The sequence below is a fragment of the Pollicipes pollicipes genome, unplaced genomic scaffold (assembly GCF_011947565.3).
Source record: "Pollicipes pollicipes isolate AB1234 unplaced genomic scaffold, Ppol_2.1 Scaffold_7231;HRSCAF=8579_pilon_pilon_pilon, whole genome shotgun sequence".
Lineage (NCBI taxonomy): Eukaryota > Metazoa > Arthropoda > Thecostraca > Pollicipedomorpha > Pollicipedidae > Pollicipes > Pollicipes pollicipes.
In genome coordinates, this window is record NW_023597034.1 from 43539689 (window position 1) to 43565051 (window position 25363).

General features: G+C 56.5%; 2 protein-coding genes across 2 annotated transcripts in view; both read right to left on the bottom strand.

The window, feature by feature from the left end:
- LOC119110160 (epidermal growth factor receptor) overlaps window positions 1–11184 on the bottom strand; it is a 55433-nt gene extending 44249 nt beyond the window's left edge. Inside the window, exon 1 of the mRNA XM_037233895.1 lies at window positions 10777–11184. Within this exon, the coding sequence (XP_037089790.1) occupies window positions 10777–10849 (73 nt within the window). The 5' untranslated portion in view covers window positions 10850–11184. The remainder of the gene's footprint in view (window positions 1–10776) is intronic.
- A 2443-nt stretch (window positions 11185–13627) lies between these two features.
- On the bottom strand, window positions 13628–23919 carry LOC119110161 (E3 ubiquitin-protein ligase UHRF1). Its single transcript, XM_037233896.1, has 16 exons — window positions 23886–23919; window positions 23231–23432; window positions 22795–22926; window positions 22426–22512; window positions 21804–21863; window positions 20886–21028; window positions 20372–20563; window positions 19033–19187; window positions 18414–18600; window positions 17692–18059; window positions 17072–17150; window positions 16526–16669; window positions 15945–16104; window positions 15385–15576; window positions 14520–14618; window positions 13628–13774 (listed from the first exon to the last, which is right to left on the bottom strand). The coding sequence occupies exons 2-16, from the start codon at window positions 23378–23380 to the stop codon at window positions 13628–13630; spliced, it is 2295 nt and encodes a 764-aa protein (XP_037089791.1). The 5' UTR covers window positions 23381–23432; window positions 23886–23919.
- Window positions 23920–25363: the final 1444 nt, after the last annotated feature.

Consider the following 25363-nt stretch of genomic DNA (forward strand, 5'->3'; position numbering starts at 1 on the left):
TGACGCCCTGTCCCACGATCAAAAAATAATTCGAACGGGTTGTGGGAGTTTTCACCTGCCCAGTGGAAAGACCGACCAAGGCAGAGAGCCAACCTGTTCCAATCTCCCATCAGCACCATCCGTGCCAAATGGAGTGAGCGATCCGCCCACCGCTGCCACAAGCCTCGGTTGGTCTGTTCGCGAGCTCCCGAGCCTCCCTCGACCAGCATCAGCTCCACCGCCTGCCACAGGCACCGCTGCCGACCTCAGACCTTCTAGTGTTCGGCTCGTGGCCGGAGGAGGTCCCCACGGCCCGCCTGGTCACCGGCCCGTCACGGCCAGGCCGCTCAGTGCCTCCCCGACCCTGTCCCGCTTGAGCCGTCCAGACCGCTGGCTGACCTGCCACGACCGGACCGCTCGGCGCCTCCCCGACCCTGGCCCGCTCGAGCCGTCCAGACCACTGGCTGACCTGCCATGACCGGGCCGCTCGGCTCCTCCCCGACCCTGACCCGCTCGAGCCGTCCAGACCACTGGCTGACCGGTCACCTGGTCCGGGGCCTTGGTGCAGTCACACTCGGTCGGTCGACCGGAAACCGCGCTGGCGCAGGAGGGGAGGGGGCGAGCGTGCGCCACAGCGCCGGCAGAGCGAGCGCCGTGGCCGCGGCGGCCGTCGCCGACAGGTTCGCCGCCGGCGGGCCTCACAGCACACCGACAAGAGCCGAGACCTGCACCGATAATGATACCGATAGCATAGTCGGGTCCGCACATAGCAGGGGACGCCAAATAGGGACGAGATAGTCGGAGAAGCGAGAACAGGGTCGCTGCCCTCAGGAGAATTGGCATTGATGCCTGAAGACGCACTCCGACGGATGCGACGTACACCGAGTGATCTGACCAGTCGAGCCAAAACTGTGCTTTGCTTGTGGACCCCAGACACACGAGGGTTATCAGTTGCCGGAAAGATGCTGCAGTCGTCTGGCAACTGGGACAACTGGGATACAACGGGCCCGTAATTGTTGAGGCCGGTGGCGCACCTTCTAGTGTATTGTACATCACCCTCGTCCGGATACTTTGCCGTGGATATTTGTTATTTGCCTCTAAAAAACCGTGCGCACTGCAACCAATTTTCAGACAGTCACTGATCGGCCGTTCTCCGGTAGAACGTATTTGCATAGAACTCCCTTCCCGGGTCCCACGCGGAGTGCAGCGAAATGCGCCGTGCAGCAAGGTGTCATGACGCCTGGGCTGCTGAGCCGTGCCCCGCGCACGTGGCGGTCTTTGTCGAGGCTGCCTGAACAGAGGGCCATCATCGGCCAGCCTTGATCTCGCCCCGTCTCCCACGAGAGGCAGGCCGCGGAACAGGGCAATTTCACAGCCGGGCACCTCCTCGCCGCTCGGGAGAGTCAACCCCAGCCAACCGAGTACCAGCTCTGAGTCAGCAATATTCCGGCCCTGAGTCGATCGACCTATTAGCTCCGAGTCAGCAGAGCATCAGGCTACAGTCAGCCGAGCACCAGGCTACAGTCAGCCGAGCAACAACCCCGCACCAAGGAAGTACACGCTCTGAATAAACCAAGTACTAAGTACGAGCACGACAAGCGTCCGCATGGAAGCAGCAAAGTACGAGGAAAAAAAGCCCTGTGAGTCAGCGAAGCACGTGATGTTTGGGTGGGTATGTATTTCGAGCATTCCTGAGTCAGAAAGAAGTCATGTGTGAGTCAGCGACATACCTAAGTATCTATACCAGTTGTTATTGTTAGTCAGCTCCAAGTAGACCCTACTAACAAGACAACTATGAACTCGACTGACCTCAATTTGAAAGACGCATTAAGTCAACAATGCGAACGACGTTTTGATCAGCTGCGGGTCTTCAATGCATTGAAGCTTCGCGATTGTGTTGAATGGTTGCAATGCCGCGCTCTGTTGACTCTTCCTGTCGAGAACTGGTCATAAACGTGTGCCGAGTGGGAATCAACTTGCCAACAAGCGATGATGACGTCACACCACCTAACAGGACACAGTGCTGTCGATACTGGGTCAGCGTTCCCCACTCGCAATAGCCCAAAACGTCAACATCGTACCTCTTGCGTACGGCCAGTGTGCCATTTCGAGTTTATAAGTAAATGAATACTGGAACATCAGACTGCGTCGTGAATTTCCTCCGCGCATGTTTCACGGGCTAGGTTATGACATGTTGTGAAACTATCGCTGGCGCTCAAATCTTGAAATACGGACTGTCGACGAAAAAACTTTCTGTAGCTTGCTGTTGCGATCACTAGACTTCTCTTTCAGTGTTGCTCGGGTTGGTTGATATAGACGGCAGACGGCTTGGAACCCCAGCCAGTCCCACCAGTGGCAGGCCTCCCTGCAGGTGGCATGGAGCCTAGCGCCTGCAGCGCGCGGTCGACTCCCGTCCCCGCCGGTGTAAGCAGAGCGGCACCCCAGCGGGGGATCGCATCGGCCCGGATCCGGTTACCGCGAGGGCCTCCGAGCACCGCCAGTGAAGCCTCACAGGGCTGCGGCTGCTGCCGCAGCGATCATCGCTCCCTCAGATGTGACAGAAGTGAAGCCTCCCCAAGCATTGCGTCGGCTACCACGAATTGTTCAGCTTTGTTCAAATGGTTGGTTGATATTCTTCATAATCTTATTATTGTAATTCATGCGTCGACGACGGGTACCTGTCACTGGTCTGTCTGTCTGTCACTGGTCGCTGGTCTGTCACTGGTCCACGAGGATCGTTGAAGAAGTGTCACGAAGGATCCTCGACGCAGTCACTTCAAGACACTCAAGAAACGCCTGAGTTGCGAACAAGCCGGATGTCAGAACAGACACTCTTTGATATGCGAAGCACAGGTCGGCGCATGCACTCCATAGCATTTCTGGACGGAGTACGTGCCAACTAGATCAGCGCGGATAAACCCACTATACAAAGTGCAGCGCAAACGATGATCGCGTTAATCGTCACACATGTGGTTGCTGACCAAAATGTGATGAGGTTTGTAAATGGCAATCGGCTCATTACCTCCGAGGCCTCTCATAAGATATTTAACGGTCGTCAACTTTGTTGGACGCAGGGCCGACTGCCCCCGTAATTTGTCGTTTTGTCCGGAGAACGCTAAGTGTAAGGCAGCAACAACGTCCCGACGAAGAGGTCTGGAAACACGCCGGATGGTGTGATTGTCTCGGATATTCTACTGATCATGCGTGGGAAGGTTAAGGCGTAGAGCGCATGCACTGGCGAAGGCTGTTTCCAACGAAATGACGCTCAGACGCAGGTAAACATACGTGTGAACGAAGGCACGCCCGACCATTCTCACAGACCCCAAACACAGCCCCAGTCCGTGCACCCCATGGGCTCCTCCGATCGGTGACGCCCGATATGGATGTGCGCAATCAGCATTTCCTATCACCATTTTGTTCTCATAGAGAGGGAGAATATGGTGACGACCACTGTCCAGCACACGACGACAAACGTACCAACCTGTCACCTGTCGCTCAAGGCACCGGAGCGCGGAGACAAATGAGGTGCAGATAAATAAGTGAGCCCAAATCCTGGGATAATACGTATGACAGATCGGTTAATCTTCCGCTCTCTGTCAAGCTGTTGACACTAAGAGCTGGCCCAAGCTGTGTAATGCGCAAGTTTATCTCGAGCTTTTGTCTCAACCATTCACGTTTTCGTGGCGGCTTTGCCATGCTTGTATCTTATCTACAACTGACTATCCAACCGCCCATCTTAGCTGGGAAGTCTAGGGTATTTTCCCACACACGACCACACTACCTTTTCGTCCACAACCAGTACCCTCATTTTTAGAGGGTTGCGTGACAGCGTACTCTGCGCAGCCCTTTTTGTGGAACGTGAAAAGACCACAGTGGCCAGGTACGCTTCCGGATGTTCAAGCGTCGCAGAAAATCGAAATATTGGCCTCGATATGGGAGCCTCGAACTCTCTCAGTTCGGATCGGTATCTCCACAACACAGCAGTCGGCTATACTGATGCAAACGGCGATCGGAATTCCAACGGGGAACGCATTGGCATGACGCAAACGCATCATTTCGTAGAAACGCAACATATTTGGTTGACTCGGGGTCGCTGACGTCATCACAGGGTAGGTCAAGGGTAGGTCAAAGACAAGCACGTTGTCGTTCCGATGCTGAAGATACTGAAAGTTTTAGCCCGTCCCTCTTCGTTTGGTTCTTGGCGCAAACCAACCGAGGCTGGGGCGAGCAGGCCGCCCTACGCCTCGCAGATTAGTACATCTTTGTGAAACAGTACATCTGAAGCCACGTGCCCGACACCGAGCATTTGAAACTCTTCACATAGAGCTGCACACTTGGACTTCCTCGCATGGAGCTCCATGTCTCGACTTTTTTGTAGAAAGCTGTGTATCTAACACTGCGCAAGATGTGCGTTACGGAAAGGATTTATTCGAAGCCGTGTGCTGGGGAGCTTGCGTCTGACGCGTGCTTCCAGGTCCTGACGCTATCAGACATTTCAATTTCCCATATGAACCATGCATGCAATAGGCCTGCACGTCCATCTTGCGTGCCCATTGCACAGCCACCACTACCCCCCCCCCCCCCCCTACCTGCCTTAAAAAGTATTGTCCTCCCTCAGTATCTGCCTTCGTCTGGTGCGCACATTTCCTCGGGTGTGCAGCTCTGCCGGGTGCGCGCCACGCCCGCCTGATGCGTGCCTCCCTCGTGCGCCCCCCCCCCCCCCCCCTCTGTGCCCTCAGGAGTCCGGCGCTCTGTCGAACAGGACGCGGGCCATCACGCAGCTGCGGGCGGCGGTGGTCCCTGTTCCCAGCCACTTACTGCGAGCGCGGCCCTCCAACCACGCGAGCGCCGCCCGACCCTGGCCGCGTCAAGGGCGTCTTACCGCCTGGTCTGCCGAGGTCGAGTCTTAACCCGACTGGTCTGTGGGGGCCGTGTCGTAACCAGACTGGCCTGTGGAGGCCGTGCTACGACCAGACTGGTCTGTGGAGGCTGCGCCAATGCCCGAATGGTCTGTGGAGGCAGCGTCATAGCCCACCTGACATGTCGAGCCCGTCACCCTGCAGAACTCGAAAGATCAAATGTAGGTTTAATGTCTCCCATTTATTCCGCCGACAAAAATATGCGGATGCAGTTTCCATGATAGGGTGGCGAATAACGCTTGATGTACGTTGGTTCTACGTGCATTGTGCATTCATATTATTGCGTGCATAACCTAGCAGGGTTGGTTTGATTTGGTTGGCATGGTTTGTTCGTTTTTGCTTCAAACATGTGCATGTCATGTGCTGAATTCCATGGAGTTGATTTTAATAAGAAGCACCATCTCCGTCCGGTGAGATAGCTCTGACCCGAGGATGGTTGCCCCAACTGATCGCATGCAGTAAAGCTACACCAGCGATGTATATATCTGGGTGACCAATTCGTGGCGTGTTTGCAGCTATTTGTATTGAGCTCAAGATCTGAATACACGAGTTAATTTCAAATTCATTAAGGCGCGGATAACACAAACAATGATCGTGCCTGTTCGAAGAGGCAACAAAATGCTCGGTAAGTGCAAGAGGGACCATGCCGCCTATTAAGTAAAACATCAATGGTCTTACAAATGTCTCTTTCTTATGATTACCGCGAGCATGAATCCAAGACGTTCGAGCCAAGGCCTATAATTCTGCGCAGGATCAGTTAGGTACAGCAGCACCTGTCTCGGAAGCCGCCATTGTCAGCTGTTGGCGTCCTCCCGACCCCGTCTGCTACACTCTGCTGCGCTGGCGAGGGGAGGGGAGAGGTGCCCACGGTTCCCACGGGCGCCCGTCCACTTCCTGTCATTTGCGAGCCTGAGGCTGCGGGCGTGGGGCCAGGCTAGGCCGGCGAGGGCCGAGCCAGCCGTCTGGCGCCTGCCAGCAGACGGACAGGGCCACCGTCACACGGACAAGAGTCCAGCGGCTGACGGTCCGGCGTCCACTGTTGAAGAGGCTGCTATCAGTTGCCGGACGGCTGGAGTGCGCAGTCAGAGGAACAGTTGCCCAGCATTCCACGGACAAGAGTCCAGCGTTTGACGGTCCGGTGTCCACTGTCGAAGAGGCTGATACAGCCGCCCACCATTCCACGGACAGAGATCCACCAACAGGCAGACAGGTATCCACCGTTGGCAGAACTCCAACTCAGGTCAGCAGGTGTCCACCGTCACACGGACACGAGTCCACCAACCGGCAGACAGGAGTCCATCGTCGGACGGACAGAGCTGCACTGTCAGACAGACATAACTCCACTGTCAGGCGGACAGAAGAAGTCTATCGTCAGACGGATAGGAGTCCATCGTCAGGCGGACGGGGATCCGCTTTTTTGACGGATGATTGAACCGTTAGATGGCCAATGACCCACTGTCAGCCGGACACATTAGCATTCGACAGTCAGGCGTAAGCCATCAGAGGGATCGAGGCCCACTGGCACATAGTTACATAGAGGGGGGCCGCCGTCAGACGGACTGGGGTGTACCGTCAGACAGGAGCCTAGCGTCCGAAGGCCAGTTCACCGACGGGTGGAAAGGAGCTGGCAGACAGAAGCCCCTGTCCGAAGGGCAGTTCACCGTCGAGCGGATAGGGACCACTACCGTGCGGAAGGAGGACTGAATGGAATTGTTGCACCGCAATTGCGAACACAAATGCGCCATACACATGCAAAACTCCGTCGCCATATTGCGCAGTTCGTCGTAACAGGTGCTTTACGACGCACTCGGCTGCTGAGGCTAGGTGGCGTCATCTGCCTCACACCCTGGCTGAGGATCGCGGGTAATTGAACTCCGTGCCTCTGGTCTCCCCGTCACGCAGCTTAACCACTACACCACCCCCTGCACCATATTGCACAGCTCGCACTGTGCTGCCTGAGGCTTGGCGTGCGTTTAGCGCGTGATGAGCCGATTCGCGGTGTTTCTCTTATTCGGTAGTACGAATGTTTAACGGTAGCAACAACTAGAAACCATTCGCCGGCAGTCCAGTTTTCATCCGTCGGAGTCCGTGCTGGCTCGGTTCAGCCCGACGCCCGGTCTCCATAGACCCAAACGTGGCGAACGGAGCCGTGTGATGGAATGCAGCACCATTGTGTGACGATGCCCACCACCAGATACCGGCCTGGTAACGCGATTCACTGGCAAGCCGTCTTGCGCGCCGACAGATCCGTTCCAGTGACAGCGCCGTGCCCGTGCACAGCGCGCCGCCTGGGTACGGCGTCTGCTCGGCCATCTACGATGCTACCAGGTCTCGGCCATCTACTCGGTCATCTGCTCGGTCATCTGCTCGGTCACTGGGTTTCGGTCATCTGCTCGGTCACTAGGTCTCGGTCATCTGCTCGGCCATCTGATCTGTCACTAGGTCTCGGTCATCTCGGTCTCGGTCACTCCGTCCCGGTCAGCTGGGTTTTGATCATCTGCTCGGTCCCCAGGCCTCGGTCATCTCCTCGGTCACTCAGTCTCGACGCCACGTGTGGGATCCGGGCAGCTGTTGGCGTGTTTCGCAGGCTGGCCGCTGGCCGTGAGGGACCAGGTATGCGGCGGGAGCTGGACGGGCACGCTGGGCCCCATTCAGCAGCCGCCACCGCACCCCAGGCGCCTCTGTTGGCCAGGCGGCGCTGCCTCTCACAACGCCCTTCATAAACGCCATTCAGCACACCTGTATGGAAGGGTCCCGAGTGCCGAACGACGCGGTGTCGCGGCGCGCTCAGAGCCGTTTGCCTCTGTGAGAGCCGAGAGCGCTGACAAAGGCCGAACACGAGCGTCGCTCGGCGGCCGGGTCGGCAGGGACCGCGGCCCTGTCACCCGCCGCATTCTGCCGACAATGGCAGCAGCCACTTCTGGCTGGAGAGCCTTCTGGTCTCAACCAGCGGCCGTGGGTACCACTCGTCGTGTGTTTCCAAAATATATCTCCAAAATCGCGGGATGTTTATATGCGAACGCTGTTTACAAGAACCTGTGCACAGATCTGATTGATTTGTCGCCGCCAGTAACACAAAGCGCATACATGATTGACGCTACACATGTTGGATGCGCCCAATAAGCGTCCCAGTTCTAGTCACTCCCCGTACTACTCCAGCGAACGCCCCACGCCTCCCAACCGGATCGCGCCCGCACCACCCGCCAAGGTCACGGCAGGGAGGGGTGACACCCGACACCGGCGCTGGGGGGCGGCGACGCAGACTCGGCCGCGACACTCACAAAAACAGCCCCCTAATTGGGACGTATTAGACCGGGTGGTCATGTCAACGGGAGGCGACCGACCGGGCCAGGCCACGACAGGGGACGGGAGCGGCCCAGCCAGCGCTCGACAGAGGGAGCGTGGGAGTCCACCCACCCCCGGCACACCCAGCGCGAGGAGACTGCGCTGATCGCCCGCGCGGGAGTTGGAATCACTGGTGCACACGGCGTAGATTGAACCGCCGATTATGAAAGACTGCGGTTTGTTTTTTGTGAAAGACTGAGATTCAGGTGTATCCCTTGAAAAGGAGATACACCTGAATTAACAATCATCCCCTTCAGGGGAAATACCGACTGTTCTCAGAGACGGAAGTGTCAGATGCCCACTCACCTCACGCGACTTCTAAAACACAACTGGCGGACAACGCCTTTCTAAGGCAAGACAATCGAGCAGCATCTACATTCTGTGAAAAGGCAACACATTGGACCATGAGTTTGCTTGGGTGTGTGCATCCAAGCTCTGCCCGGCTCTTGTCGCCGCCCAGTTCAACAGGACACGTCAGCACCCCCAGTGTGTGCCTCCACGCTTTACCCGGCTCTTGTCGCCGCCCAGTTCAACAGGACACGTCAGCACCCCCAGTGCCGCGGGCTGGGTCACGGTTTCCGGCAGAGCTCCGGTGAGCGGACGCAGAGGCCGATCAGGCGCCGCAGGAGGCGGCGGCGACAGGAGGTCCCAGGCGCCGATCGGGGCCGCCGCTGCCGACCGCGGCCCGCACGCGCTGACCCGGTGGGAGCCGTGGCGCCCCGGCCTCCTTACGCTGCAACCTCTGGGGTCGGCGGCCTCCTTTTGGCCAGCCCACAGAGCTCGCAAACGCCTCCTTCGCCGTAAGTAAAGCAACAGGCATTGCACTGAGTGTGTAGGCGGTCCTGCTTCTCCAAAACAGACTTGAGCTTAGATCGGTGGAATCGAATCTTACTTCGGAATCCATTTAGTTTTGACTTGAATCCGTTGGCTCCATTGGCTGCTTGGCTGAATCCCATTCGGAATCGGTTCCCGTGGTTTGCCACGTAATCGTAACTGATTCGATTCCACCTTGAATATGCCCAATTCAAAAGTAATTTGACCACAAACTCTAAGGTGTAAATTACATCGCTGACTTTCCAGTGCACAAATTGAGTTTCCCAACTAGTATGTGTTTACGAGACATGTGAGATGGAAATCTGTGATCTATCCGCTCAAGTGTGGGGATATGGAAGGCTGGATGCGCCCGGAGTGGTCAAAAGCTCAAATTAGGTACTTTGGGAGGCAGAAAAGTTTGTTGCGTTACTATGGACTTGCCGGTTTCTCCGCCATTCAAGTCTTCAATCTCCAATACATAGCCATTCATGCACTCATGCATTTTCAAATTGGTATGCAAAACAGATCGCCTTTCTGCTGCTGCATACGGATGCCCGATAATAGCCTCGTGTTGTACATATATAATGAGCCTTTGCACCAGTGTAACTATTTGCAGCATGCTCCTTCCTGACAAAATACATTTAAATCGGATTCGGAATAAGAATAAGCAATCTTGGCCATACACGAGTTCGATTCGACCTCAAAACCGGTTCACAGCGGTCACAATTATCTTCGAGATCGACTCTCCTCGAGCGGAATCAAGCAAACACATCTCCAAAGTCGTTGTCATTCATGAAAAATACTTATTGATTTCATTTTTGCACTGTTTTTTTCTGTAGCCGCATCACACCACAAATCCACCGGTGTCTGTGCTGTTCCTCAGCACTGGCATTGCCGGCGCTCGCATTGCTTACAAGCTGGCATACCTTTCCCTCAGCAGCCTCACATGAAATTTGTAATAAGTCTTAGCATACGCCCAATGCAGAAACAAAAGATAACTGTTTCCGTATAGCGTTGCTCGTTATCTATGCTCTGGCTCTGTTTGAAGTCAGCGCAAACTCCAGAATCATTCACTGTCTCGTAGGGCTGAAGTGGTATCGATTCCTCTGACAACGTATGTCCGTTCCGGGTTGATCAAGTCGCATTGACTGAAACCAGATGGGTCGACCTCAAGATAGAAAGAAATAACAACAAACATGTTCATTCTGAAGGCTGTCGCATGTGTGGCAAATGGTGTTCTGAATGCCTCGTCAAATTATCAAAGTTGGGACCCACGCGGGCTTTTTAAAGTTCGTGTGGATCATTTCAATTGCCAACTGGTTGCCGGCTTCGACTCCATCGGAGCCGATTCCAGAACCAAAACTGCTTATTCTTGCGTTGGTATCGGAGTCAACTGACTCACGACTAGGCCATGCTGCTCGCAGTCAGAGCAAAAACCAACCCAATGCGCTGTGAGTCGGAGTCGGAAACGACGCCAAAGCGGTCTCAAACACAGGCCACTCGCGACAGCGCTGCAGTCAGCACGGGAGCGACACCTGCACTCGTTCGCCGTCGTGGATTGGTTGCTGCTCGTAGCAGCACTGGACTTTGGTAAGTTGACAACCGCGGGAACGCGTAAAATACGCCGAGGAGAATGTCCCAACGGTCCATTCCGTACCGCTTGAATTCTGGGTGCGTGGCCCTCAACAGGTCGCCTGCAACGCTCTGGCAGGGTACTCACCGTTCTCCTCCAGCGACAAGCAGGGGAGCGCCCACGCCGCGAGCAGCACGACCCAATATAGTTGGAAGAGCATCGTTGCAGGTCACAGGCGCTTGGACAGCATTACAAGTTCAGACGCAGAGCGCCAAAATGTATGCGCTCCCGGCGCCGCCGCTCGGGCCACGCCACCGGCGACAGTGACGCGCTCGTCCACTGCCCGACACCGGATGTCCTCCGCTACCGCCTGCGGACGCCGCGAGCCTGCCGCCCGCCCGAGCTCCACTGACAGTCAACACCTTCAACACCACGGCAAATCTGCTTCCTAAGACGGTGCCGTCTTGTCCGGCCGGTCGGCGTGTCCCGCGCAGTCGCCGAAGACCCCGTCCGCCCGCGGCTCGCAGCACACCCACCGGCGCGTCAGGCGTTCGTCGTCCGCTCGTCCCTCGCGCCCGCGGCCCGGCTCCCGGTACTGCTCCCGCAGACGATTTGGCGACGGCGGCCGCCGCAGACTTTCTCACGGTCCACGGCCGCGGCGTGACCCGCCCACCCCATTAGGCGGACACTGCCATCTAGCGGCCGAGCGGACAAACTGTAGTCGCGCTGACGACTCCCTTGCGGAGGTCAGACCTTCGCGGGGTTCGATATTGAGAAGATTGAACTTGACCCGACGGTTTGGTCTTCGCCGAGCTAAGAATTCCACTTTTCCCGCATCGCCCGGCCAGAGGCTCCTGCAGTCAGTGAACTCGACGGCAGCTGATGTGATCAGCACTCGTATGTACAGACCCAAGAGGACAGAAAGCGTGTTCCAGCAATGTAGGCATGTTGCGCGAATCAACTTCCGGGATTTATGTTCAGCCTGGTGCGCTTAGGCCGATAGGATGCACTGTTGGCCGTTATTTTCATAAACAAATGCCCAGATCAAAATGTACGTGAGTCGCTAAGCCAACCTCGCTTGATTCGCTGCAAACAGATCAGGACCACGTCTAGAAAGGGGCGAAAGTCAAGTGAGAAACCATGGAAGAACGGAAGCGTATATCGTATTTCAGTCACAAAGTTGAATGCTCAATTTACTTTCGTTTTGATGTTATGACAGGTCAAAACGGTGACGATTCAGATAAATTTGCATTTGTGACGTACGTGATAGATGGCAAGGTACACTGTATTGGTTTTCAAAGAAATATAAATGTTCTTCGCGACCCATGTTTTCATGACTCGGTTCTTCCATATTGTCATATTTTTTGGGGGCCTAAAAAATGAAAAGTTGTCAGCCAGAGCTAAGATGTCGCCTACAGATCATCACAGCCATTTACACCCGATATCGGCTCACACCAGTCACACGGACCCTGTTTCACCCGCCTCGCGTTCTCGGACCACATGCTGTAGCGGACGCCTGTCCAAGAACTGTGGGTCGTGTTTACGGTCAGACCACACATATCCCACCGGCAAAAATACTCATGTTGACACAAACAAAAACGCGCTTGGCGGAAACAAGCCCGCCAGCTGCTGCTTGTTACGGCTCGAGGCGGACCGTACAATCACAATGGTGTCTGCTGGGTCCTGAGGACGCTGGACAGCTCGCTGCCCTTGATGGCGGGAGGGGAATGTGACGTGTTCATTGCTAACCACGTGCGCAAATGTGTATAAACGGACTCCTAGAAATTCGCGACGTGGGATAGAGGACCAGGCACGTAGGTGAGTCGCAGCCCGATCTCTCGCGTTTCATTTGCGACAGGGTCAGATTGCACCCAAAATTGCCGTGAAAAGCGACGTCCGGTGAGGCTACCCTGCACCTGTCCCACTAGTTATCGGGTGGATCCACCTCCACTGCGGTCTCAAAGGGGCGAATGCTCGCTTCCTCTGGGGAGCAGTATCAACACAGGTCGACTAAAATGCGCGTACGGGTCATACCAGTGCGCTGCGCCACAGGTACTGTACCGTCTAGGCATACTGAGCACTTAACGGTCATGTTGCAAAAATGTATCGAAAGGAGGACATCTCTCCGCCATCCGTCAGGCAAGAATGCCAGAGGTGACATTCTCCGTGGCACTGGAATAATGCTTCAGCTACTGAGTGGCAGATTCAGGGCAGGAGCTCTAGCCGATGCCCTTCTTAGCTTGTGCTTCCATTCCAGGGCCAACAGCACTACATATTTTTAATAAGTCAGCACACTGACAAACAATCCGTACCCCAAAACAGTTCCGCGGAGCCTAGCTGTTCAAATATAGGCGGCCCAAGCGGACGGTCCCTTGAAACAAACTCCATTCTTTCAATCGACGGCGCGTTCATCACTTATCAGTCACATCACACAAACAAGAAAAGGAGATATATCAAATATGTGCAATGTATTATACACAATGAATGCCAACTTGAGTGTAGCTGGCATTGCAGGAACACGTACAAAACTAGCCAACCGCTAAACTAAAGCGTACGTCAATGTCCCGATCCTGAGCCACTAATGGAACCAGTTGTGAGCATGCACAGTCACTAACTAAATTCAAGGGCACCGCTAGTGCCAATAAATTTATAATTCATTCGATAAATTCACACCCACTTACTCGCGATGTCATTCAAACGGTGCCTGCAGCTTCTGTCGTCTGGAAATTAGCCGCGCAGAGAACAAGCTACGAGACGCACAACCGAACGCAGTCCCCGCTGGCGCCCGCCGCACCGCCACCATTCCGAGCAGCCGGGGCAGCGCTAGCAGCCGCCCAGCTGCCGAGGCAGTCCCTGGAGACGACCGCTGCCGAGGCCAGCCCTGGAGACGGCCGCTCCCGGGGCCAGCTCGTGGAGGCGGCCACTCCCCGCCGGCTCATCGGACACCAGCCGCCCAGCCGCCGAGACCAGCCCCTGGAGACAGCCGCTCCCCACCGGCTCATCGGCCCTTCTGATAGCCCGGGAAGAGCGCCTTCAGCGCGTCGAACAGCGTCACGTTGGAGACGAGAGCGAACTTCTTGCCCAGGTCGTGGCGGCAGGCGGGACACGAGAACACCTCCGCCTTGAAGGAGCGCTTCACGCACGGCTGGGGAGCACACGCGGCGCGTCAGGGGCCGACGCGGCCGACGACGGCACACGGAGCGGTCTAAACGGTAACACTGTCCTGGTCTGCCTCACGCCGGTAACACAATAGTGGGCACCACGTGACCACCTCTGTGAGTGAGCTGTTGGTCACCTCTGCACCAGAAACGTGAGAAATAAACGCACCCGTGACTAAAATGACATGTGCATACGAGAGCATATGCATGACTATGTAACTAAAGCCTATACAAGGCAAGGGCTGGCCCAGTAGACAGCTCTTACAGAGATGGGCAGGTACTGCAAACAGCTCACACAGAGACGGCAGCCAATGCGGACAGCTCACGCAGAGACGGGCAGGCCAGGTAGAAACGGCTTACACAGAGGCAGACGGGTACGGCAGAGACAACTCACACAGAGACGGGCAGTTACGGCAGACAGCTCACACAGAGACAGACGAGTACGGCAGGGACAGCTCACACAGAGACGGGCAGTTACGGCAGACAACTCACACGGAGACGGGCAGTTACGGCAGACCGTTCACACAAGAACGAGCAGTTACGACAGACAGCTCACACGGAGACGGGCAGCTAAGGCAGACAGCTCACACAGAGACGGGCAGGCCCAGCAGACAGCTCACACAGAAACGGACAGCCCAGACGGAGATGGGCAGCCTCGACGGCCAGCTCGGAGACGGAGAGCCCAGACTGGCACGGCCTGCCCAGACAGACAGGACGGCGGCGCCGGCTCACCAGGCAGACATTGTGGTGACAGGGCAGCGTGACCGGCGGACACACCAGCTCCTGGCAGCAGATGCACATGAACGTGTCCGTCACCTTCGCCAGGAACTTCTGCAACAGACGCCGGACGCCGCGTCAGATCGACCTCAGGGGCTCACGGCAGAGGCCCGGGCCAGGTGACAGGGCACGACTCGCCGGAGGCGAACGGCGGGCACTGCAGCTGTGGTGCGGCGGAGACGACGTCCCTCAAAGCTCGATTAGAGAATGTGATTATAGCACACGCACTTCCACGCGGGCGATTGCTTACGTACATATTCACTGGCATCTGTTGCATCTGGCACGGGCGGGTTAGCATGAAACTTGCCATGAGGTGCATAAGTCGGAGCAAAGGCAGAAACGTACAAGTAGGTCCGTGCCTCTGGCCAGAGCCGACCGTATCACTCACCAGTCGTCCGTGTCTCTCACCAGAGCCGTCCGCGTCTCTCACCAGAGCAGACCGTGCCCCTCAACAGAGCCCTCAGTGCCTCTAACCAGAGCCGACCGTATCACTCACCAGTCGTCCGTGTCTGTCACCAGAGCCGTCCGCGTCTGTCACCAGAGCCGACCGTGCCCCTCAACAGAGCCGTCCGCGCCTCTCACCAGAGCAGACCGTGCCCCTCAACAGAGCCGTCAGTGCCTCTAACCAGAGCCGACCGTATCACTCACCAGTCGTCCGTGTCTGTCACCAGAGCCGTCCGCGTCTGTCACCAGAGCAGACCGTGCCCCTCAACAGAGCCGTCAGTGCCTCTAACCAGAGCCGACCGTATCACACACCAGTCGTCCGTGTCTGTCACCAGAGCTGTCCGCGTCTGTCACCAGAGCAGACCGTATCACTCACCAGCTTGCCGTCGGCCAGCGAGCGCCGACACGCGTCCCAGAGCTGCGCGTTGTCGGCGTCCGCTTTCATCAGGGCGGCCACGGCCGGCGCAGGCGTGTAGGCCGCCGGTCGCGGCCGCTTGGTGGGCGGGGCACCCTCTTCATCGGCCCCCTCCGTCTCCGCCGGCGGCTTGTCGCCCGGCGCCTCCACGCGCTGCCGGACAAGCCGACAGCCACCGGTCAGCCATGTGTCGCACAGAGTGAGGGAGAGGCAGCGGGCAGTGACGAAGCGTCGACGGGGAGTGGACGAAGCGTCGATACAAGCCTCGATGGGGCATCGCTGACGGTTGGCGCACCGCCTCAACAAACCGACCGACACAAATGCGGACCCGTTCAAACGAGAACACCCTCCGGGCAGCATCTCCGCGCGGTCTCAGCTCCATCCCTCCGGTTCCTTGCCCAGCAGCGCCCGGCACCCGGTCCCAGGCGTACCCCGCACGCGACCCTCGAGCCCGTCAAGAGCCACTCTCATCTCAGCACGCCGCCCTGGTCGTCGGTGCTGGAGCGCCGGCCGCCGCTCACCACCATGTCCTGGATGCCGAGCTCCAGGACGCGGCGCCGGCCGGCCTTGGTCCAGGGCGCCGGGTCCGGGTCGTCGCGGCGCATCAGGTAGCGCCACACCAGGAAGCCGCTGCGCCCCTTCTCCGGCCAGTAGCGCACGATCTTGTACACACCGTCGTACCTGCGGTCGCGCGGCGACGCGGCTAGTCGCAGCTATGGCCGCTCAGCTGAGCGAGCTCAGAGCGTCAAGCTCTCGGGCGGACACGAAGGGTAGGGCCACTGCAGGACCACTGGAGTCCTGAGGCGACGGTACAAGGGGGACAGACATGGACGGCAGAGGAGACTTGACGCCTCAGCCGCCAAAAGAAGGGCGACCGCGTTGCTGACGGACACTCGCGACATGCTCTTGGCGCTCTACCGCATTCGTGCCGTGCAAACAGGAGATGTTGGCCAGATCCACCCAGCGACCTCCCCCCGCCTCGTGTCAGTGAAGATGCCTCCGCCAAGATGTGCATGTCTGCGTCCATCCCCCTATCTGAGACACTCGTCGACCACACCCGAGGCTTTCCGTCCCTTCCACCGTCCGCCCCCGTCCCTGGTACCTGAGCCCCTCGTCGGGCGCGTATTTGGAGTGTTTGCCCAGCTTGTAGGAGCGGATGACCCGCACGGGCTTGCCGCCGCGCCAGTCCTCGGCGGTGGCGCCCTCTTTATCGTTGATCCGGGCGTTGCAGTTGAGCGCCAGCGCCCTGTCATTATGACGAAGTGAGTAAATCGAGGCCCGGTGGCGGCTGCACGGTATCCCGCGGCAAAACGACACGGCACGTACCGAAACCGGACGTGCTTGTTCCAAGGTGCCTTGCGAGACTAAGACGATGATTTAAATGAGGCACATTAAAGAATAAAAGTTGCGTTGAATCCAGGACAAAAAATGATTATTCCGGGACTAAAAAATACGCTTCCGCAAGGATATGTCGGTCATTACAGCTTACAAAAATGTGAGCGAAGCAACAATAAGCAAACAAGTTCTGCTAAAAAAGAATATAGCCGCCAGACTACCTCCGGCGCATTCAGAGCCCATTAACAGCGTGAGATAGCCTGGTGCAGGCCTGTCCGGCCACATTCGGCGGGACTTGGACCAAGCACCACACCTGTTCATCCTGGTCAGCTCCTGGTCACAGCTCTGGCCGGCGGTGCGCTTGTTACCGGACAGGTCGCGGCCGCCCGAGCCTGGGGGGGGGGGGGGGGGGGCGGACACGGTAAGCGGCACCCGGGCGGCGGCACGTCGCCTCCCGGCGGCGGCACGTCGCCTCGTCGGTACAGCATCAAACGCACAGCGAACCGGTCAGCCTTCCAATGCGCGCGCTGTGGCGCCAAAGAACGAGCCATGGCTCGGAGCTGCGCGACGAAACAACGCTCCCATGGACTGTCACAAGAGCAATGGGTACCATGTCCAACAAGATTTTGTGGTTTTAAGATCTGAGTAATTGCATAACAGTTTAATATAAGATAGCACACGCGCGCCGTCACGTCTGGAGTAGAAACGATAGACTGCAGAAGTACCAGCCTGCACAAACTCCAGGCCGTCCCTGAGGATACGTGTCCTGCCACAAGGCACGGGACACAACTACCGACATGGGACACGTGACACCGTTCCCACCAAACAGCACCCCACACTGACGCCGCCGCACGGCGACAGGCGGCAATCGCCCCACAGAAGGCCGGCCGGGCCTCCGACACAGGACCCCACCCCGTCCCGCGGGGCACATACCCGTGTAGTAGAACTCGTCGCCGTTGTCCACGTCATCCTCGTAGCCGCCCGACAGCACGATGCTGAAGGCGCCCTCCTTCTCGCGGCCCGCAATGCCTGCCACGTGTGGCCGATGCACGCCCGCCTCGCTCGCCTGGATGCGGTACTGCCAGCGCATGCCCACCTCCACACCCGGCACGGGGCCGCGGTGGTTGGTCGGCACGATCGTGCACTGCCGCTGCCGGCCGGCCGTCGCCATGCCCTTGCCCCAGTCCCGCTTGGTCGCCTTGTTCAGAGTCGATGCCATGCGCGCCTTGCGCTTGCTGGCCTTGAGGCGCTGGCCGGCCTGCACGACCTCGCTCGTGTCAGTCTTGCACTCGGGGCAGTACCTGGGCAGGGCGGGGGGGGGGGGGGGGCGTGAGATTAGATGAGGCAATGGGCGGACGGGGCCATCAGCACGGAACGGATGGTAGCGGATGCTGCCCCGACTAAACCGCTGTGCGTAACTGACGGCTGGACTCGTAACGTTTCAGAGCAATCCAGTACATGTCAACGGGCTTCACCCACGCCCTCGCGCATGATCGTTTACTCAGCATGGACAGCCCTGCCTCCACACACCTGAACGTCCAGGCGGGCTGGGAAACACATAGCGAAGCGAAGCGAAGACCCCTCATCCATCCACCAGCATTTGACGCTGCACCGCGATACAGCATGGCCCCCTGACCGCGCCCCAGGGCACTGACCACTCGTCCTCCTCGGGGATGGCCTCCAGGGGCGGCGTCAGGCAGGAGATGTGGTAGGGCATGTCGCACTCGTCACACATGATCTGCCGGTCGGGGTCGGACTTCTTGTGGCAGACGTGGCAGCCACACACCCGGCAGTCGCGCTCCGGCCGGCCGCGGCAGATCTTGCAGCTGGGACCCACCTCGCCTGCGGCCCGGAACGCGCGGTCAGAGGTCATACGCGCCGTCAGGGGTCACAGGCGCGATCAAAGGTCACATGCGCGGTCAGGGGTCATACGCGCGGTCAGTCACATGCGCAATCAGAGGTCACATGAGCGCGCGCATCGGCGCAAAGGTTGGTTTCGTCTCTGAGGGCGACCCAAAACCAAACAGAAGGTGATGAGAAGTCAGTCAAACATACTCGTCCTGAAAGTGCATCAATATTCTCAACGTATGCACCTGGACGCACACAGACGCACACAGCCACCGAAAGGGTTTGACAAAGACAACGTTGTAGGCACACCAGAGGCCCAATGAGCGCCCGCCTAGAAACGGCACGTATCTTCGCCACGTCTGACCGAGCCCCGGGCCCCTGACGTCATTAAAGCACGCGCTCCGGGCGCCCCAGCGAACGTCGTACGCGTGGTGACGCCGGCCGCCGGCTGGCTGTCGCCGGCCGCCAGCCGGTCGACTCTGGCGCGCTGCTGGCCGCGGGCCATGACCTCGTCGACGAACTTGACCTGGCAGCCCTCGACGGCCACCCGGCCGGCGCCCAGGTACACCGTCACTGTCAGCCTGCCGGGTCACGGACGGTCAGCAGGATAGGGACACCGCAGCGGAGGCCCACTGGGTCACCACACACGTCACTGTCAGCCTGCCGGGTCACGGACGTCAGCGGGATAGGTACAACAGCAGCGGAGGCCCACTGGGTCACCACACACGTCACTGTCAGCCTGCCGGGTCACGGACGGTCACGGGATAGTACAACCGCAGCGGAGGCCCACTGGGTCACCACCACGTCACTGTCAGCCGGCCGGGTCACGGACGGTCAGCGGGATAGGTACAACCGCAGCGGAGGCCCACTGGGTCACCACACACGTCACTGTCACCGCCGGTCACGACGTCAGCGTAGGACAGAACCGCACGAGGCCCACTGGTTCACCACACACGTCATGTCAGCTTGCCGGGTCACGGACGACCAGCGGATAGGGACAACAACCGCAGCGGAGGCCCGCTGGTTCACCACACACGTCATTGTCAGCTTGCCGGGTCACGGACGACCAGCAGGATAGGGACACCGCAGCGGAGGCCCGCTGGTTCACCACACACGTCATTGTCAGCTTGCCGGGTCACGGACGGTCAGCAGGATAGATACACCGCAGCGGAGGCCCACTGGTTCACCACACACGTCACTGTCAGCCGGCCGGGTCACGGACGGTCAGCAGGATAGGGACACCGCAGCGGAGGCCCACTGGTTCACCACACACGTCATTGTCAGCTTGCCGGGTCACGGACGGTCAGCGGGATAGATACACCGCAGCGGAGGCCCACTGGTTCACCACACACGTCACGGGAAGCCGGCCGGTGCAACGGCGCGCCGGACACTTGCAACACATCGGAGGCATTTCGGTCACTGATTCATCGCGATCGTTAACCGGAGAGGTAGTATTCATTTTCGGAGACGGCGCCTCTCCGGTTCAGCGTTCCTTTAGCTTAGCAGCCCGAATATGCGGTGCATGAAGACAATGCGGCGTGCCCAGGGCCGGCCACAACGGCAACAACACGAAACCAGTCAACTTGAACCATCTCCGCGCGTACCCCTCCGCGCCCTCCCTTCACTGCTCACGCCCGCGTACGCATCATCGCCGCTTGCTACCCATGCTACCCACTCCCATCACACCCACAGCGCCATATGGTCACCACCACCCCCTACAATTCCACCCAGACTGTTGAACCTTGCCCACCCCCCGGCCACCTACCGGCGCCGCCTGCCACGCGCCTCGCGCCCCGTGACGAGCGCGTCGAACCAGAAGCCACGCTCGTCCGGCTCGTCCACGTTGTAGTTGACCAGCACGTGCTGTCCGACGGTCAGCTCGGAGAAGGGCAGCGTGTCGGTGGCCCGCTCACGCAGCTCGCCGCCGGCCAGCCAGAGCGGCGGGTCGTCCTCGTACCTGGCGGCGGCGGACGGGGCGTCAGGCGCCGCGCAGCCGGCCGGCAGGTTACGCGGCAAGGCTTCATCGAAATGCGGCCCGACGTCGGCAGTCATACTGCATGTTCAGCTGAACGACGGAAATGACAGTGAGGTTTCACGGAGGAGATAAACGGATTCGTGAGCAAGCGTGGCTCTTCGGTGAGTACTACCTCTCTCCTCACGCCGGGGGTGACGAGAGCTCACCCTTCGAATGATGATGATGATTTGGGCTTTGGGGCGCACCCACTACGTTGGTCATATGGCGCCCATAACCTACTTTTTATGTAACACATACGACTCACCCTTCGAACTTGACCGAGTACTGATGCTCTGGCGAGCCGCCGGAGACGCCGCCCTTCTCAGCAGACCTCCGCCGGACGCCGCAGACGGTGGCTTCGAACCAGCCGCCGGAGGCTGGGTCGCGAGCGTCGCAGCAGTCTCCCACCTGAAGACGACACACGGGGTGCACCAGAGCCACGCACCATACCTGAGGCCACAGCAATCCTCCATCTGACCGGAGGGGTACAGGGACCAGACACCACACCTAGAACAACAGCAGCCTTTGGGCCGCAGGGACGCAACGACACATGACTATGCATGAACAGAAAGCACGCAGCCAAGTTAAGTTATGCAAACTTCCTGTCAGTCCACACGCAAACATCACATAATAATAGCGAACATAAATTCAAACCGCACAGTCTTCCACGGAAACACCAACCACACGGTCTCCGAGGGAACACCAACCGCACGGTCTCCAAGGAAACACGAGACACACGGTCTCCGAGGAAACACCAACCACAAGGTTTTCGAGGAAACACCAATCGCACGATCTCTGAGGAAACACCAGACACAGTCTCCGGGAAAAACACCAACCACACGGTCTCCGAGGAAACACCAACCACACGGTTTCCGAGGAAGCACCAACCGCACGGTCTCCAAGGAAACACCAGACACACGGTCTCCTGCCTACACCCCTGACAGCTGCACCATGCAACGACTACGACAACAAACTACAGCCAGACCTGCCAAGCCACAGAAATGGGCTACTGGTCGCACACACGCTACGGAAGGCGCCGTGTGATGATCAAACTTGACGAACCTACCGGTGTGATCACCGGCAGGTCCGTGAAGTCTGATCTATCCCGCAACAATGTGCTGCTATGGCCGGGCCTACCAAGCCCCGGTCCGTCTGTGTGGTGCCGTGCGGTGCTGCGACTGACCTTGTAAAAGTCATCCGCGGAGAGGAGATCCCAGCCGCGGTTGTCGTCCATGTCCACCGCCTGGCGACAAGCGGCAGGGTCAGAAAGACTTGGACAAGATACGAGCGAACTTAGGACGGGATCAGAAAGGCCTGAGGCGGATAAAAACGGTCTGAGGTCTGCACATCGGCACTGCGGTCACGTGACGAAGGAAGCGACACGGACCTGCGGAACCGAACGATGGGACAGGAAAATATAGATGGAAGATTTAAAAATACGTGCCTTTTGAGGATAGTTACATACACTCAGAATGCCTTTCAGCTGACAAAATCTAATGTATATTATGTAGCAAGTGGCACCATTGCTAGGCTTTCTTCAACTGTCAGCCTGCCAAGAAGAAATTGTTTAAATGACACATGAGGAGAATTTGCTAGAGTCACACACCCAAGTACATGTCTTTAGGGGGGGGGGGGGGGGGGAGTTCAACACAGGAGGACAGTCAGGTTAATAGAAGACTTATGATGTACAACAGATATCAATGTGTTTGGATGTTTTTGGATGCTGATGAGCACATTAACAGTGTGCCTGCCTCCACAGCCTAGATGATTAATGGGGACCAAGTGCCTGCAAATGATCAGCATACCTTGTCAGAGTCAACAGTCTGGGCTGCGTCACCATTGACACCACATGCTTCCACTGGCACTGAGGATGCACCTTTGTCTGCACTGTCCTGCAACAGGCATTAGGCCAGTCAGCAGCGGGAGTGGCATCCTTGACAAAATGGAGCATTATGAGACATTCTTCAACAAGAATAAGTTGGGCTAGAGATGGAAAAGGCATCTTTATTCACACCACAACCACTGATCCTAGGCGGTCCCAACAGCTGATCCTTACCTGTGCCAGAGCAAGGACTTGGAAAGTTACAATACATGATGGCTGGCAATCTGGTAGTGGAGTACAGCTCACAGGAAAGACATTAACAAGGCACTGCATTGCAGAATTTGGAACAAACCTTATCTATGGTGTTGTTCACTTGTTTCCTATGGTTGTCTGCTTTGACAGGGGCGAGAGGCTGCCGAACCATGAGCTGTATGACATCATTAACATTGACATCATACTCAAACATGGTGTGCCCATCTTCCATCTGAAAGAAAAAACAGTAAGTAAGCTTGTCTCATATCTGGTGGTTGGTAAAACCACACACATGTAAGCATGTACCTACCAATGGGAATGTTTGTGGTATTCAATAAACACCACATGAGAAGCTGATGGATGTTTTCTGATAAATCACAACCCCAATATTAATACACCACACAAAAACCAATAGAACACTGCATCATGCATAATACTGAAAACAATTCAGTAAAATTGGAGTGGAGAAATGGGCTTATATACAGCACCTGAAGCACAGACCAGCGAATATGTCAAAGAGCCCACCCACTTCATACCTGTTTGCCTCTAAAGAAGAGCCGCTGGCATTCTGGAGCAACATCAAGCTCATCTTCCACCAGTTTCCTGAACTGGTCTACTGTAGTGAGCTTGGATATTGTCACAACTCCTGAGGCATTGCCATCCATGGTCCTCACTTTCACAAACATGGCTGCATGCAGGGAGTGACCAGAAAAGGCAAAGTAGCTGAAGCTTTAAAACCTGCAATAATTGACCACATCAGACAAGTTACAATATAGTTGATGAAATATCTTGCCAAAAGGTGACAGAAAAGTGAAATAAGCCACTTACTTTTAAAGGTGATGGCTTAACTAGTCAATCATATTTCAACAGTTAAATACCAGCACGTACTTCTCCACATCAAACATTAAATGGTGAATAACACAATACTTTTGAAACACTGTCTAGCAATGCATCGTCATAACAATTTCCTAAAGTGCAAGACATGGGTCCGAGTGAGAAAGCATGCACCTAGCCTACACCGTGTCCAGAGAGCTGGAACAGCGACAGCATAAGTCAAGTCGCCGTTTGGTGTGAGGTCCAAAACACATTGCATGTAAGTCGGACCATTCCAGATTGCTTCTCTCCATTCCTAATATTGTAATTCCTATGAATTTACAAAGTCCACACATAGCACATACGGCAAGCACCAACCAAACGTCACAGGCGCCTCCGAAGTGCACAGCAGTCGGCGCAGACGGCGTCGAAATTCGCGCGAATACTTTTGTCCGCGATGTGTCGTTTATGTCTTTACATATGAGACTTCAAGGCCACCCCTATTTCACGGTGTACTTGCAGTGGTTTTTAATCTTGGAAACTGTCAGGCTGATTTTCTTGAAAAATGTCTTTACTAGAACGTATTGTTTATGTAGCCTTGCTCTAGCGTATATAGCTTTTTCCAGCTGTTGTAAACCTGGTGATCTCAGGTGGCCATGATAGCTTACATTCGAGTGAGTACTCAAGAGGACGGTGTTGCAGCCGACCCCGATGTCGGAAACGCATCATTGGAGAGTCTTGAAGAAAAAGTTTCACAAACTGCGGAACTTGCCTCGTTTGACGAAATAAATCAAGAATACCGCCATCAACGGCATGGTGCCGCACGCGACCTTCCGTGCAGCAGCAAGGCACAATTCAATCGCGTCGCCAACCCGGTACGGTCGGGTTGGTCAGTTCCCTAAAGCACCCTGGAGGACAGCAACATCCAAATCCGTCATAGTCTGTGGGGAGGACGCACCACGGCCCGGAAGGCATCCCTATACATCAACGATATTTGACACGCATGCGCGGCGCGGTGCAGGCGGGACCGTGGCGAGCTTTAGTACATCCACACCTGAGGCGTCGCTGTCCAAAAGTGAATGGGGAACTCCATCAGAAGGAAACGCTGGATTTCTTAAGGTCATTCGTTCCATGCACGTGTCAGCCGGAATAATTTCTCGACGGTGCGGCGTAGCCACGCCAAATTCTGCGTAACAATAAACAATTAAAATGCAGATCTTTTGGTATAAAATGTAGGCTTACTTTGTAAAATGACTGATCTACGCCAGGTCAATTTCAGGTCATGGATTCAGGCGAAGACAACTTCCAAGGAAACGTTTAATCTGATGCAATAACGGAATTTTAGACGAAGCCACATGTGTAGGTCAGACTAAGGTCAGAGCTAACCTGCTGTTTAACTCTAGAGTTTTCTGTATACAATAGATTTTGTTGCTCATCTTAAATCTGTCGATGAAAAAAAATACCATTTTACATCTTCTATGAACTAATTAAAGGTCAGAGTAAATCATTGGCCTAAAATGACCAAGGTCAACATTTGTTTTAGAAACATAACGCCTGGCATAATACTCGACGCTGATCTAAATGTAAGTATCAACGTAGTCTTATATGTGATTTTGGTCGCCATGACCGTCTCAAGATCAAAGAAGGTCACTGACCTTTAATGAGCGCCAATGACCTTTGGCTTAGAACAGACACCTATGTTCACGGTGGTTGCGTGAAAATGTTTGTAGGCACTTTGGAAACCGATCGGAAGTTGGACCTCGTTTGAGCGTATTTAACCTGAACGTCATGACCTAGGAGCATCAAATTTTGACGCAAGTGAGTCACGTACAGACCAACATACCCTGTGAATTTGG